Genomic DNA, 17,145 nt, shown 5'->3' on the forward strand with positions numbered 1-17,145 from the left:
AAAATATTCTAATTTTCTCCTCATCGTCAAGTGGAACAATGATTAATTCCTCCCTAAACATGTGGAATTATCATTGTTTAATACTACATTGTATATGGTTCAGTCAAGTTGGTCCTTATTGTCAAATCTGTAAAATATGAAATATTGTATAATTCAAACAGTAAAAAATAGTGAGTGAGGGACATCATCAACTGTCTCATTTGCATGTCACTGAGTTGTGCATATCACTGTTTTGTGAAAAGTGAAACTTTGAAATGGTGGTAATTGGTGGTAATGTCATAAATTTCTTATTTTACACCTGATTTTCATGAAATTTTCAGCATTATACTAGTTTGATTTTTCTCTGTTTATTCATATCATTTCAAAACATTTCTTCTGGGGTAGACTTGACCTTTAAAATAATACACATCTAGGTGGGTGTTAGTAAGAATTACATGCACGACTTATCTTAAGAACAGTTTGACCTTTTGAAAGGCTGTTTTCTGCTGCCCATGCAAAATGATGTGTTTAATATTATTGAAATACATATGTAGTATGATATTATGTTTTGTAAGGCAGCGATGTGAATTACGATAATAAAAGGTAAAATCATACTATTTACACAATGAAAACAAGAAAATCAGAAGTTACTCTAAGCAATAAATAAGATATAGAGATGTTATATACAAGAAAAATATAAAGAACAAAAAGAAGAAAAGAAAGAAGGAGAAAAGAAGAAGAACAGGAAAAAAAGGAAATGAAGAAGAAGAAGATGATGAAGAAGAAGAAGAATGAGAAATGTTAATAATAATAATCCGCTTTTATATAGCACTTAATACACCGAAACGACCTGTCAAAGCGCTTTACAGATATATTGGGTGATTTCAAGTCCGGTGTTGTCCTTGGTGTTGGTTTTGAAATTTGGATTGTCCCCCCTAGCTCCAAAACTTATTCAGAGTTTGTAAAACTGATCCAGATCACGTAATTGACATCTCAACAACTAGTGAGTGACTTTTCGGGCCCATCTTCATTTTATATTTGGTGTTATAATTGTGTAAAAATTGACCTAACACCAACACCAAAAGGTCAACGCTGAACTTGAAATAACCCATTATTACCCCGGTCATGGGATTCAATCAGTCATTCCTGCGCACAATGTATGCACATCCTCCACTCCCTGGGGAATATTTCAGTCAGTCGCCATGTAAGGCGCACACAGTACGGGACAAGCTACAATGACTTTCTCATCCTACCGGGTACCCATATAGATATAGAGATGATACCGGTATATACAAGAAGATAAAGAAGAAAAAGAAGGAGAAATGTTGCATATTTTTGTTAACTCGTCTGTTTATGAGATTATCTAAAATAGGGAGCAAACTGATTAATATCGTGGGTATCTCATTGACAATGTGTTATAAATGGCTAGCCGTGAAATCAACATTTTGGGACAATTTTAAATGATACAGAGGTTGAGTTAGCTTATAAATGTGTTTGTACAGATATACTAAAATGTTTTTGAGAGGAAAGGTACCTGTTTTGTTACTGGGTAAGATAATTATTGTAATACTGATATATTCAGTTATGAATTAGTGTATTTGGGTCATTCTCAAAAAAATGTTACAATTCACAAAAAACGTGTCTCGACTATCTTATGGCCGCTAGCTTCACAACCCTGAACATTTTCTACAAAAATATTATCAAGAAAATTACAATAATAGACTAGCTCCACAAAGCATATACGACCAGTGACTAATAAAGCTCTAATTTTATTACAAAAGCCTTTTATTTTTGCTTTTTGTTAGAATCGACGCTGTCTCGGGTCAGTTTTAGATTTTACTATCATTCTCTTTCCTAAGTAGTCTGTATTTCTTACCTACATTAATGTCTGGTGAGGGCAGCTTGGTGTAAACGTCCGACATACTGCGCTTATCCTAGTATTTGATGATCCCTTTGTGATTAATTTCACTTTTAACTTTGTCCCAAATTCATTTTAACCTCCGTAACGAATACTGCCACAAGTTTTTTTCCCATTCAAACTGAATGATATTATATGATAATGTGTCTACAAGTAGAGTGATATTCATTAATAAATAATTGATAGGGAATTATCATATGTGTTTCCTGTATTACACGGAAATAAAGGACTATTCTTAAAAAATAAAATGTATGACTAAACAGCTTTAACATCCGTAACGCACCTTAAGAAAATATGCACTTTGGCAGTTCTGTTAAGGATTCAGTATCTTATATGATAAGAGACACCTTTCATAATAAATACAATTTTCAAAGGTATGACTGTTAAATAAGGACCACGTTGGACCATAAAGCATAAAGACATTAACTTCCGTAACGCATTAACTTCCGTAACATTTTTTCTTGAATATGCTACAAATTTGTGCTATACTGAATCACTCCGGATCATACAGATATAAATCATATAAGGTACCGTCCACCTACTTACCCATACAAATGATAGCTATTCATCCTTGTCAAATTATTATTACACACCTTATTTTTAACATCACTTTGAAAAGAGGGAAAATTGCCAGCGAAAACAATTTCCCGAGAATTATATATATTTAATGTTTTTAGAATTTTAAATAATACATACTACAAATTTTGAATATTGGCATCTTCTTTAGAACTTAAGATTTCTAATTTCCTTTGCTATATAAAGTGCATTAACTTCCGTAACAATTACTGTTACGGAAGTTAATACACTTCTTTGCTGTACTTTGCTAAGATTGATAGCACGATTCTAGTTCCAGAATAGGTGACATGGCTTTGTCTAATGCTGTAGTCGGCAGAAATGGTGTAGAGAAAGGGAAGAAGGAGAAACAATTAAGCTTTCATGGACAAGGAAAGAGACAGAAAAACTGTTTGCAATGACTCATGAGGAGGGTTAATGTATCACCGATCAAAAATGTGAGCGCAAAGCGCGAGCTAAAACTTGTGAATAGTCTAACCTGAAAACTTGAAATTCTAGCATTTTTTGTAGAAATGATCAGGATGTTATCTGAATAAACTATTAATGCGAGTACAAAGTGCTAGCTGATTTGTTTTTCGTATTCTGACCGAAAGCTTGACATTCTAAACACTCTTTGTACCAATTACAAGGATGGGTATCTTAATTGATGCGACTGTAAATTTTTTATATGTTGATCTGAAAACAATAATTTTTGGACGTTGTAATTTGAGAACAAGATATATATCCAATAAACAATTATTGCAAATGTAAAACGCGCGCTTTTTTAGGTTTAGTCCCCAAAACGGGACATTCTACCAACTTTTTGTAATCATAAAAAGGATGGGTGTCTTGCTAAGGAAATGATGCGCAGTGAGTGCGAAGCGCGAGCTGAAAATATGTGTCATTCCAATATGAAAACCAGACATCTTAAGCACGCTTTCAAATAAAGAGGATATAAATTGAATAAAAAATAATTTCATGCAATAGAATACAAAAAAAACAAGTGGGGATTACATGTATGTACACCATCAATCAACTCTTTTAATATTCATGAAGATATGCATAGACTATATTGTTTCACTAAAATAATGCAAATCTTTAAAATGGCATAACTTCGCTATTCCTTGTTCAATTTTGATAATATTTGCAGTATTTTGTTTGTCTGCTTATTATCTGTTCAGATCATATTTTTCAGCCTGGATGACCCCTTTAACGTGCATGAAAAGCGCTTGAATAATCGATATAGGCCTACTTACATGAAAACATGGAAAGGGGTATTTCAAACTCTCACGGTTTGTTGGAATTTATAAATGAAATACGTATTTCGATAATCAAACATTTTGGCTATTCATCATTTTTTTAAATCACGAATAGAATGTGTAATTGCGTATCTCGATAAAACAAACTGATGAAAAAAAATCGCGATTAGATCATATAGATTCCATTAATAATTTATGTATTTGTGAATTTTTAGCCTCTTGTTTCATTCACCTTACTTTTTTATTATTCATTTCCCCATGTCCTTTTTTAAATGTTTTTCCCTCTTTTTCTATCTTTTTTGGCTATTGGCAGGCGGCGGGATTCCTCGTAACCCAGAGAACTCATCCTGGTAACGGGACTGCGATTGTTATATTTTGTTTATTGCCAGAAACTTTAAAGATGAACTGTAATTCTGTTGCCCGGTTATTCGGTTTTTTCATTCCAACTTTGAACAAGAACGACAATAAAATTACAGTTTCCGTTTCCTGTTTATGTTTTTTACATTTTTTTTAGGGGGCGGGGTTGGCAAATTAAGCTATGCGTTCCACATTTATCTTTATTTATTAATAAACGGTTATACGAATACCTAAATATGGATTTTCCTAAGCTAACAAACAAATACTGAAATTTGTAACTTCATTTAACTTCCGTAACGAAGATTGACAAGGGTACATGCCACTCGAGGATTTGATGGTAAAGTATCTTTTGATTCCCAGCATTGGTCATGCATTGCTTAGGATCTCAGGTTATGGATGAAAGTTATTTTAAGGTTGCCTCATTCAAATTATGAACATTAAACTGAACGAAAGATGTGCAATGATTTTTATGGTTCTTTTTGTTAAATGTTATTTGGTAAAATCCTGCTTCTGAAAAAGAATATTGAATATTTTTTCTATCTTGCAAACATTTTTGCTTCAGTAAATAAAATTGTTGATACCACACTGAAACTTAATGGTGTGCATTTCTATTTCAATCATTTCAAAGGTGATTTAATTGAGTAACATAAGTGAACAATGCTAACGATTAACCTCCGTAACGTTGATATACAGTGCTTGAGTTAATCCGGTCAGTACTTCAAATTGACGCAACAGCGACATGCCCCTTTTCTGTTGCCACTTTCTCATACATGGTACTTTCACAATCTGTATTTTTCAATCCATTTTGTAGATTTTATTTTTACGATTTTTCCTCCCATCAATTGTAGCATTTTTCTGAGAATGACCCATTTATCTAGTGGGTCTATATCACTAGGGGCATTTTCACCACAGATGGACACAGAGGCAAAAAAATCAAGTTGATATTTATGTCAAATGCTTTATGTTTTTTAATAAAACAAGACCTGAACTTTCTGAGACACAAATTTTTCCGACTCTGGCAGCCATTTTTTATTTCAAAATGGCTGCCAAAGTATGGATACAAATTAGTGTTGAAAATAGCAAATTGATACATATTTTGTTTTGACAGATTTTTAAAGAACAGGTTTGATCATGATGTTTTCACCTGTGATTTAGCTTGCTATTATAACACTTTTTTAAATCCCACAGAAAGAAACACCAGTTATTCATTCTTCTGATAAAAAAACATTGATGAAGTATGTGATATGGTATGTAATGTCAGTTACCGAAAACAAGAACTTTTTTTTCTCATTTCCTGGAAAAGAGGATATATTATATGAAACTTGGTAGATTTCCTCTCTAGGTAACACCCCTCCCTTCTACACCAAAATTAAAGATTACCAATTAACAATGAAGCCATAGGGTACCATTAAATATATGTAATGTCAGTTACCAAGTGGAGACAAAAAACGAATTGTTCAATATTTTGACACATCTTAACCTAGTAACGGAGGTATATTTACATTTTATTCAAATTATTACTCTATCTACTCAGGGACATGAGATATTTCAATTTTAATGAACACCCTGAAATTGCATGTCCTTTTGCGTAATGTCAGTTACCGACACATTTTTGCTTGCTGATGCGTAAAAAAATGTGGTTACATAGGAAAACATAGTATCAGAGTATACAGCAAGGTTCACTTTATTAACTCTATCAAAAGCAAACTCCTATCATTTGTTGTTTTAGAGATACAGACAATGAAAGGTGTGAAAACATTGTGCCGTGTAATGTCAGTTACCGTGAAAATGCCCCTAGACTACACTGCAACAGAATGTTGCATATGGGTTTATGGACCAGGTCAGATATGAGTAGTTGAGGACTTGAGATGGGGCTATTATGGCTGCTGGTCCGTATGCCTTTTATGGGGGCATTGTGGTCTCGTGGTCATGACTCTCGTCTTTCAATCTGAGGGACGTGGGTTCGATTCCCAGCCATGGTATGTTTTCCTTCAGCAAGAAATGTACCCACATTGTGCTGCACTCAACCCAGGTGAGGTGAATGGGTATCCAGTAGTAAGAAATTCCTCGAATGCCAGAGCACTTGGAGGCAGCACGGCTATAGCCGGGGTAATAATAGCAGCGCATTAGGCAAAAAGCACATTAAAAATCTAGCTATTATAATTATTATTATTATTAACACTCTCACGCAGTTTACATTTGCATTTATATCCAGGCACTCTGCTAGGTACGATAGCTACGGATCCTATTCAAGGAGTAGAAAATCTTGTTCAACAACCTACCGGGTGTGGCGAGCAGACTATGATTCGCCTAGCTCCAACTCTTTTTGTCTATAAGTACCTCCAGGCTGTAGGAGAGGATACAGGGGACCAAGAGGAACTCCTCACAGAATACATAAAAAATGGTAATATGATTGTCAATTATACATGACCAGTTACCCCAAAGCCAAAAATAAGTCGCCCAAAATGAATTTTGAGAGGTTTTTTTAGTCATCCTGCCTGAGCTTCAGGTCACATGACCAAGGTCAATGAACTTCGGGCATGTTGGGGGTATTTGTTGATTACCATCATGTCTTTGAAAGTTTATGGATCTGGTTCATGAAACTTGGACATACCTGTAAAAGTAATCAAGTATCACTGAACATCCTTTGTAAGTTTCAGGTCACATGACCAAGGTCAAAGGTCATTTAGGGTCAATGAACTTAGATTGTGTTGGGGGAATCAAAATGAAATCTTAACCAAGGTTAAGTTTTTAGAATGTCATAACTTTGAAAGTTAATGGATCTAATTCATGAAACTTGGACATAAGAGTAATCGAGCATCAATGAACACCCTGTGTGAGTTGCAGGTCACATGAATGAGCCAGTGAATATGAGCCAGTGACATCGGTTTTATTTTCAGCTGGGCATACGTGAAAAATAAAAACAACATTAAAGCAACAGCAAATATTAAACACGTGATACAGGCTTATATATTTCAAGTACATTAAGGTAAATACATGTACAGGTTTGTCTCACAAACAAATTGACCAATCAGATTGCAGGATTCATGAAAAAATGACCAAATAAGAGATACATCTACTTTAGGGGTAGAAACATGTCCTGTCTCTCAGGGTTGTAGTCAAGGCCAGTACTTTTGAGTCACAAGGGAACTGGATGAAACCTTCTTCCCATAAACTTTGTACACATGATTCGGCCCAAGTCCAGAGGCCAAGGCCGGCAAAACATGTGTGGCTTCGCTGCTGGCCTCGGCTACATTCCAGCTCTCTGTTTAAAGACCACATTTGTGGATCCGCTTTAATAATATGTACCGTCAATACTGCAAGATTGGTTCCCTTGAATAGGATATCCCATCAACACTTGTTATTATATTAACGTGACTACCTGGTGGGTGTTTCATAAAGCTGTTCGTAAATTAAGAGCAACTTTAAGAATGACTGGTGAACCTTTCTTAAGCGCTAAACCAGCCCCAATGAGCATTTTGGTGTACATGTATACCATTTACCGCAAGAAGGGATCAGCAGTCATTTGTAAAGTCACACTTACCTTACCAACAGCTTTATGAAACACCCACCTTGTCATAAAACAGGTTACTCTGTAGTACTCAGTAGAACAATATATCAGGAAAATAACTGTTTTAACCCATTAGCTACTTGAACCGGGTGTTCCCATTACAAAGCCTTTGGGAATTACAGAATTTAATAGTCAACTGGCTAAGAAGCACTTTGATTTATCTCACCTGTACACCAAAGCAAAGTTGCTACATTATAAGGGTTAGATGGTCAATAGAAAAACATTGGGTTCTTATAATGATGATGATGATGATGATAAGAAGAAGAAGAAGAAGAAGAAGAGGAAGAAGAGGAAGAAGAAGGACATTTGCAATGCTCTGGTTTCCATCATACATGTAAAATGAGGTTTTTGGCACAGAAAAGGAAACAAAAATAAATATGGAAACCTAAAATAGGGTGAAGAATCGGAATTGCTTAAAAACTTGTGGGAATAATCAGGTTTTCAGAGAAGTTTTACAAGTTTTGAGTCAAGAAATATTGCCGATGTCTTTTGGAAATTTATTCCATAGAAATGGCCCAGCGTATTGATGTGATCGATCCCCCCATGGATTATGAGATTGTAGTACAGCAAGTAAGGATAAGCTAGCGGATATTAGGTTACAAGAGGGATTGTAAGGAGTTATCTCGGTACAGATATGCAGCCAATACACATGAAGATTGGTAGCACATGCAAGGTATCTTTGGAACAATTCATACATGCCCAAGGCATAGCCGAGGGCATTACGATTGTTTCAAAGCTACATGTAACAAGTATGTGTAATTGTTAAGGCAGCGGCAAAATTTGTGTGTATTACATGTTTCATATTGTTATATCAGTAAAGTGCTGTGAAACGATGATTTTAACCGTAGTTTTTGTAACTAAAATGTTTTGCCCTGAAAAAATTGCGTTTCCCATGATATTTTGTAAATATTGTGCTCCAACTCCTGTGAATTTCTTATGTTTCCTGGTGTTAAACAACTTGGTAGGTACCTTGGGGTGTTTTACAAAGATTGAAGTGTGACTAGAGTCGCACTTGAATTCCCAGTTGCGCACGCTATAGAAGACATCACCACATTGGTCAGATCATGCGCACGGGACACGCACTACCACTTAACCATCATTCATATTCTATCATGTGTGCATCTGCATCTAAGCGCGACTCTAAGTCACTTAAATCTTTGTGAAACACCCCCCCTGGTCAAAAATCATATTTTATTGTTCGAAGTTGATATGAAATGATATTCTCCGAAAATTTCCTTCGAAACTTTGCTATGCCACATCTTCGAGCATGAGTCCTGCTTTCAAGGCATAATGCTATAATGAAGTGTGGGAATGGGTAATAGAAGGGACCCTTGCAGAATTGGGCCTAAGTCCGTTGCCGCTAATCCTTTTATAAACAGAGCGCTGGCAGCTGACGCCCATCAAGCCCATCGTAAAACAAGCCGTCACTGATGGACAGCAGAATTCAATTGTGCGCTGCTCCTACACATCGCGATGTTGTTTGTTCACTTTCAAAAGCAGTACACACAGCAGCGAACGTTAGTTAGCACTATGAAAATTATCGCAGAAACAAGAAAACAGGCGTGCATAAACATATTTTTTACGTAGTACATCATTTACAACCGCTCACAAAATTGCATTGACATCACCATGCAGATAAGAATAGCTACAGCAAAAAAGCAGTAAAAATTCGACTGAGAAATGAGCGGAAAGACATTAAAAATGCACCTTTTTAATTTGAGGACAATACTGATGTTGAAAGTCGCACTTACCTTCGGTCAGAAGTTCATTTGGGTGTATGATTCCAAAGCATTGGCGAAATTTATTAGGATTTTTTCTGATGATCAGTTGACAATTGCACAATATTGAAAGCGTGAAATAATGTATTGAAAACTGGAAATAAATTGTGCATTGCATTGTAGGTAATATAGGGACTTTCCCTATTAGCAATCGGGGCTAAAACATGACTGTCTTTGGTCGAAAGAGGGCCAGTGATCGATCGGTGACCATCATAGGCCGAAAGGAGCTTGTGTAAACATTCGCCCCGCGCGGTCGTAGTTACAACAGCGTAAAGAGAAAGTAAAGTGTATGACAGCAATTTTGACAGCTGGAAATGGGTGGTGGCCATAAAATGCTCTTGTTGAATGTCCAGTTGTAGTGCTGGAAATTGAACCCCAGACTTTCATGGTGTAGTCAGGCTCCTCAGACCACTCGACCACGGCACTTTGCTTGGTGGATCCACAATGAAGAGCGCCACCTATTGGGTGTGGCATACAGGCCAAGGTCGACATCACAGCCACAGGCAGCTCACAGCAGTGCTAGTGTACTGTAACGTGACTGTGTGTTCATGCAACCATCCACTGCAATGCCTAGCATGCCTTGGCAAACGCGAAGGAAGAATTCACCGAAAACAGTCTAAATTTCACAAAGAAATATGCGGCAGGTTTCTCTCCCATCTCATGGACCCCGGTCGACAGCATATGCAAGCCGGCCAGCGCAGCATAATTGGGAGCATGGAGTGCCAGCGTGTGCCACAGAGATTATTTCTGATAATGATGATGACTTTTTCCCATAAGGCACTGCAAATTTTTGCCAGTCCGCTGCAACCAATAGATAGTGTACCGTATTGTGAATCCACCAAATTCTCTGACTTTACAATGTCTTATTTATAGGAGTGGCAAGGGAGATCACCTATAGACAACATAACGGTGCCTACGCAGCATGGACTAATCGAGCTGGAAGTACTTGGTAGGTAGAAGCTTATTTCATCACGATATTGGATGAAAAATGAAAGAAAAAATAATCTGGAGACTGATCCTGCATATATGCGGGGCTAGAGTCTATGGGAAACGTGTTATAGCAACATCATTCGGTCTCCAATCAGTTACGAATTCCTCGTCAACCTTTGAACTGCTTTCTTTGTCTTCTCTTTGTAATATTTTTGTCATCCAGCAAGTGTAGGTTTGAATCCCAATGCAGCACTTCCGTTGTATTAAGCATTGTATAAAGTGCTATTATACAGCTGTTGCATATTATTAATGGCGCGGTCACGTTTCTCCTCTGGCGGCTGTACGGCGAGTCGAAAACAGCAGTTTTAACAATTTAAGTAACAGCTACGCATAGGTGGTGTGAATGAAAATGAATAAAATGACTGTTTTTGACTCGCTGTAGGGGAAATGTTACTGCACCATAAGCAGGGGTCAATAATAGTAAGGCCCGCTGGGAGAATAGTTTTCGCAACTGAATTGGCTTTCCTTAGTAAATAAACCATAATTATCATTATTATTTTTGTTATTATTATTAGTTAGGCTCGCCCGCTCATATTCTGTATTAAATTTCCTATTTTTGTCAGGTTGACAGCATTTGTTGTGAAGATCTTCAGTCAAGCAAAGCAGTTCAATGCTCTAAATGATGAGAGCCACGTAGAAGGCAGTGTAAACTGGCTCATAGACGAAAATCAGCAAGTTGGCGGTGAATTTCATGAAAATAACCAGGTTATTCATCAGGAAATGATCGTAAGTATCTAAGAAATTGTAAATGGTGACATAAACAGTTGAAGTTTGGTCTCTTTGCTCGTTTGACTCTCAAATCATTGTCATTTCATTGATGTGCATCCCACTGCTGCCACCAAAAAGGCAATAATTAGACGCAGTCATGGTTGAGCAGAGGAGTAGTTTTGTGTTTAGGGGTGGGGGGCACAACAATAGATGTCCCCCCATGAACAAAGGATAATCCTCTACTCCACTGCCCATGGACGCAGTCATGTTATTGTGTGCTGTTTATTAACATCACAACCAAGAGGTCGAATATCCAAATATTGATATCACAAAATTTACGACACGATTAGTGAAACATCATAAGGCACTCACGCTGTCATTTATTTGTATTTTAGGGAGCTGTAAAGGGTGATACTTCCAGGACGGCATTTGTTCTCATCTCTCTTCTGGAGGGTAGGAACTTACTGGATAGCCTGAAGAATGAGGTAATGCTCTATCTGATATGCAAATACCTTTTTTGAAATGGATAAATCCATAAACGAATCAACCCCTTTGTAAATCCGACCCTCCATTTTCGTTCCTCCAATTTGCTTCATTTCATGGCAGAGATGTAGAGAGGCCAGTGCTTCTGGTTGAGGAGGTCACTTGAGAAAACCTCCCATACACTTTGTAAACAAGATTCGGGCTGGGGGGACCTGTGAAATGTTATTGCTGTACACATGCGTGGCCAAATTATTTCCAAACACCCCCTAAATAAGTTTTTTATCTGTGTGCAAAATACCCCCTAAACAAGTTTTTCGTGGGCTTTATTTACACAATTTGGCCCCTAAACAAGTTATCGCCAGAATATGACCTTGAGGAAAAAGCTTGGGAAAAAAAGCATACCCTAAATGCATTTGGCTAGTCTTTCAAAACCACCCTTTTCCTTTTTCCTTGAAAATCAGCGTTTTTGATACCCTTAATGAGTGCACACGTGGCCCGCCGTCCAAAACTGAAAAAAACACTCCTTTAAACATGTTTTTTGGTCACGCATGTGTACAGTAATATATTTGACTGCCCCCTCCCCCCCTCCGGGATTTGGGTCTCGGCTGAGGCCGGCAAAATCTGGCCGTGGGGCCGGTCTTGACTACATCCCAGCTTCATGAACTTTAACTACTCAAACCATTATAATTTGAAAGCATTGCAATATTGTGATGGTCTTATGAAACACCAAGCATAGAAGAATCATTCCAGGAAGATACTGTATATAGTAATAATAAGTCATTGTCCCAAAGTCAAATACTTCTTTATCAATCTTCATATATTCCAAGGACAGCTCGGCTGTGGAATTCACTCCCTTCCAACACATTTAAGAATAGTGTTAATTCATATTTAGTTAGCTTGATGTAAAACCTTGTACTTTTAATTTAATTATGTTTTTTTTCGTGGCAGTCATAGGCCACTTTTTGTCATTTTATTATGGCAACATCAGGCCCAAAGAACAATCTAAAAAAAAAATAGTAATAGTAGGCAATTATACAGTGCGTATCAAAAAAAAAGTTAACACTTTGAAAAAGCCCGTGGAATTAAAAAATATACAACATGTGGATAATTTTTTCACATATATTCTTGGGTTTGGGTCTCATCTATCTAATGAAAGTAAAAGTTTTGACAGAATGTTACACTTGAGTGAGCACTGTCCATTTTTTAAAGCACGCAGAAATGCTTGTTTTCACGCTGTGTTGAGGGGAAAGGGCGAAATCAAACTTATCCTGCAAAACATTTCTCATATATTTCCCTTGCACTTTTAGTCAATTGATATAAAACGGATACATGCAAGCATTTTGGAACAATTTTGCCACCCAAATTGAAATTTCAACACTTATTAAGCACAACCTTTACCCTTTTTGTGCCCGCTGGATCTGAGGACATAACTGAATCTGATCAAAAGTTTATATCAGACATCTCCAGCATTTTTTTTCAGCATAAGTTTTTTTTTCCAGCATAAGTTTTTATCATTTAATGTGGGTTTACATTTCATTGTTCATTTAATACTTGCTTCTCCAGACTTTTCCCAAGGTTGACAGTGATTAACAAAATGAAAACCAAGCCTAAGCCATTTCATGTAGATCACAGCTCAGTGTAAAGCAAATGCCACTACGATGGCCTTGGTGTGAGGGGGAGTGGGATGGGGCGCAATGCACTCTTCGAAGTGTTTTGGGCAATAAAATAAGTTTAAAAAGGTAAAAGATATTTTCAAATTAATTTTATTAGCTAAATTCCATGTGTTTTTCATGATTAAGGTCTACTTTTATTCGCATAACTATTTCAAAGTTCTGCGCAAATCATTTTCCACTAATTTTTCAAAAGTAAGTGGTGCTCACTCAAGCGGAAATATTTTTCAACAGTTATATCGTCATTTGCTTAAACGGATCTGTACCAACGTTAAAATGTGAAAAAATCTTCAAGATATTACAAATGAATAATTTTACAGGATTTTTTCTAAGTGTAAACTTTTTTTTGATACGCACTGTATAGTGCCATCTTTCTAGAAATAATCTGTTCCGAGGTGCATTGTTATTATTGTTATTACCCCAAGCTATTTTGTGGGGTATTACATGGGGCCGAATATATATGAATTATTGAATTGCCCACTATTGAAAAAAATTGGTTTGAAAATGTTGAAATTGTGAGATTTATCCCAGGAATTCTTCATGAATTGTACTTCAGTTCAAAAAGTCATTCTACTTTACACGTATGTACATTTGTCATATCATAGCATACTTCATTCAATAAGATGTATTGAACTCTATGCCAAGTAAAAGTTAGTAAAATAACCTTTAACGGTACTTTGCATATCGTGATCATTTGTGCATTAACAATTCAGTGGTTTTTAGTGAGGGAGAATGCATTTTGAGGCATTTTACATGAAATACGTAATTTTTCTTCATTTTGACATCATGGGTCTTTGCACGTTTTCTTTCTTTACAGTCGTGCATGTGATATTGATATGTTTATAATGAAACATGCATGAAGTGCACTCCCTTACTTCCTTCTTATTGCATCTTACAGAAAATCAATAATTCCATTTCTTTGGCGATTCAATTCCTCCATAACCAACTTGAAAATGGATTACCGAGGATGTACGACAAGGCTATCGTCACATATGCCTTGGCAATGGCTAAAAGTACAAGGGCTAGAGATCTGAATAATGATCTATGGGCTCATAAAGAAGAGGATGGTAAGTAGACCAAATGAAAATTAGACCAAGTGGGTATTAGACTAAGTGTATTAGACCAAGTGGAGCAATTAGACCAAATGAAAATTAGACTAAGTGTATTAGACCAAGTGGAGCAATTAGACCAAATGAAAATTAGACTAAGTGTATTAGACCAAGTGAGCAATTAGACCAAATGAATATTAGACTAAGTGTATTAGACCAAGTGAGCAATTAGACCAAATGAAAATTAGACTAAGTGTATTAGACCAAATGAAAATTAGACTACATGTAAGTGTATTAGACCAATGAGCAATTAGACTAAGTGTATTAGACCAAGTGGAGCAATTAGACCAAATGAAAATTAGACTGTTATTTGACCAAGTGCAGCAATTAGGCCAAATAGTAGACCAAATGACAATTTGACTAATGGAGTATCACATGTAGACCAAATAATAGACCAAATAGTGTTATGCTGTTCTTAAAAAAAAAACGTAGTCCAACTGCTGAAAGATCAAATGAATGTAAACCATATTGAATTGTAGCAGTGGCAGTTTCAACCCTCCAGTAATATGTGAAATACTTTTTCTCTCCTATAATTTGCGACCAGACACCCCCAATCCAACAATAAGTTGTCCAAAATGAATGTTGAGATTTTCGTTGGGTTTTGAAAAAGCAACTTCCTAAGCTTCAAAATGATACATCTTTTGTCACGATTGTTCTGCAACCGTAAGTATTTGATCAAATGGAGAAGAAATTCAGCGAGAGCTCCCGAAAATAAGGAGAAAACCAGGTTTGAAGATCGGGGGTCACCCAGGTATGGGATACATGTATGTGCACTGTGCAGTCTCTGTGAATGTTCCAAGCAGTCTGCAAACACCATTTTCAAATAAAACTCATGAATCTTGTCTGTCATTCAACTTTACAACTTCAAATTTTGACAACTAGTACATGTATGAAGAAGAAGAATTATTTCTTTCAGAAAAGCTTATTTTTTTTAATTTGTACTGTTTGAAGACAAAATTATTGTTTTAGCTATCTAACGAGAACCCCCGGGGGGGCCACTTCCATTGACGAGTGGATACCATGCGCGACCACGGTGTCTCGAAAAGCACCCTAAACACATATTTTCCATGTTTTGAAAATGCACCCCTTAACAAGTATTGGTGTCTGAAACCCTACCCTTAACAAATATTGGAAACAAAACTATACTCTTGGCAAGTATTCCCTGAAATGAACCCTAAACAAGTATACAGCGATATTTTATTGTTGTGACACGTGTCCGTCAGTCGTCGGTTTACCTAATTTACACACCATTTGGTTTATACGGCCCCACTTTCCTCACCTCGCGCAAATCGGGACTCTAAACACGTAGTGTTGGGGCAAAAAGGACATCCTTTATACAATATTTTAGTTTTGTTTCATCATCCCCGCAAATTTGACCCTAAACACGTAGCTTTCCTAGCGAAATAGATACCCTTTTATCATTATTTTTGTGTTTTTGACACCCTTTTCACGTTACGTACATAACGTGCCCTATCTTAAAAAAGACATCCTTTTTACGTGTTTTTTGGGTCGCGCATGGTATCCACTCGTCAATGTAAGTGGCCCCCCCCCCCGGGTTTAGCTATCTAAAGAGAACCTTCCTTTGTGACTTCTGTTGGTTTGGGATGGCTGGTCACATTTATACTGTTTTGGTTGTAGACCAGTGATAGCTCTACGTATCATTGTAAGGCCATTTGACCATTATTTAAAGGGGAATCCAACCCAAATAAAAACTTGTTTTCATAAGGAAAAGAAAAATCAGACAAATTGATAGGTGAAAGTTTGAACAATATTGGACAAACAACAAGAAAATTATGAATTTTTAAAAGTTGTAAATATTGGTAATCACTATACCCATGGAGACTTCAAATTGGCCGCATATGGGATGTCATAGTGATGTAAGGCAAGGACCACTCTTCCATGTACTCCAATACATATTATGGCTAAAATGTCATTTTTCGTAAAAGTTTTATTTCAGATTATATTTTTCTTTCATGAGGACATAAAACAATATACTACCTGAGTTATATTTAGATTACTGCCCCAGGGGAATGGGTACTTAGGAGAAAACCACAAATCCCTGATAATAAAGTACATGGCCTATGGGAAAGTTGTCCTTACCCCTTGTCATAATTTACTTACCCAGTTGCCAATTTGAAATCTACATAGTATTAGTGATCTCAATTTTAAAGCAGCTATAACTTTCTTATTGCTTGTCCGATTTCTTTCAAACTTTCACCATTCTGTTTAATTTATTTTTCTCCTTCCCAACACAACATTTTATGGCCAAGGCTGGATTCCCCTTTAACCAAAAACTGCTTATCTAATAGAAGAGAGCCAATGGAGTAAATTAGAGAGTTAAAAGGGGCCTTAGCTTTCGATCATAGCAGAATCTTCGTCGGAGGCAAAATGCCAAACATATATAGTGGAACTACCATAATATAGACCATAGACATGCAACAGCAACACTAGAAACAAGGAGACAAAAAGGGCATTAGAGAGTTGTGATGTCCAATCAGGTTAGAGAAGGGGATGAAAGCAAAGGAGTAAGCAAACACAAAGGGAAGTTAGTGTAAGGCCAGTAAAAGACCTTAAACTGTGAGGGATTAAGATAATTGGGCAGGCAACATCAAACAGGATCTGGAACATAAGAGTGATAGGGGGTATGAGGAAGAGATGAATATTAGTGAGAGGTGGGTCAAACTAATATTCATCTCTTCCTCATACCCCCTATCACTCTTATGTTCCAGATCCTGTTTGATGTTGCCTGCCCAATTATCTTAATCCCTCAC

General features: G+C 36.7%; 1 protein-coding gene across 1 annotated transcript in view; it reads left to right on the forward strand.

Annotated features, from left to right (window-relative positions):
* The window catches only part of LOC129263253 (complement C3-like), a 98,233-nt gene that overhangs the window by 61,623 nt on the left and 19,465 nt on the right, over window positions 1-17,145 (forward strand). Inside the window, exons 24-28 of the mRNA XM_064101040.1 lie at window positions 6,281-6,469; window positions 10,288-10,363; window positions 10,968-11,130; window positions 11,508-11,597; window positions 14,164-14,332. Coding sequence (XP_063957110.1) covers window positions 6,281-6,469; window positions 10,288-10,363; window positions 10,968-11,130; window positions 11,508-11,597; window positions 14,164-14,332 — 687 coding nt within the window. The remainder of the gene's footprint in view (window positions 1-6,280; window positions 6,470-10,287; window positions 10,364-10,967; window positions 11,131-11,507; window positions 11,598-14,163; window positions 14,333-17,145) is intronic.

The sequence above is a fragment of the Lytechinus pictus genome, chromosome 6 (assembly GCF_037042905.1).
Source record: "Lytechinus pictus isolate F3 Inbred chromosome 6, Lp3.0, whole genome shotgun sequence".
NCBI classification, from domain to species: Eukaryota; Metazoa; Echinodermata; class Echinoidea; order Temnopleuroida; family Toxopneustidae; genus Lytechinus; species Lytechinus pictus.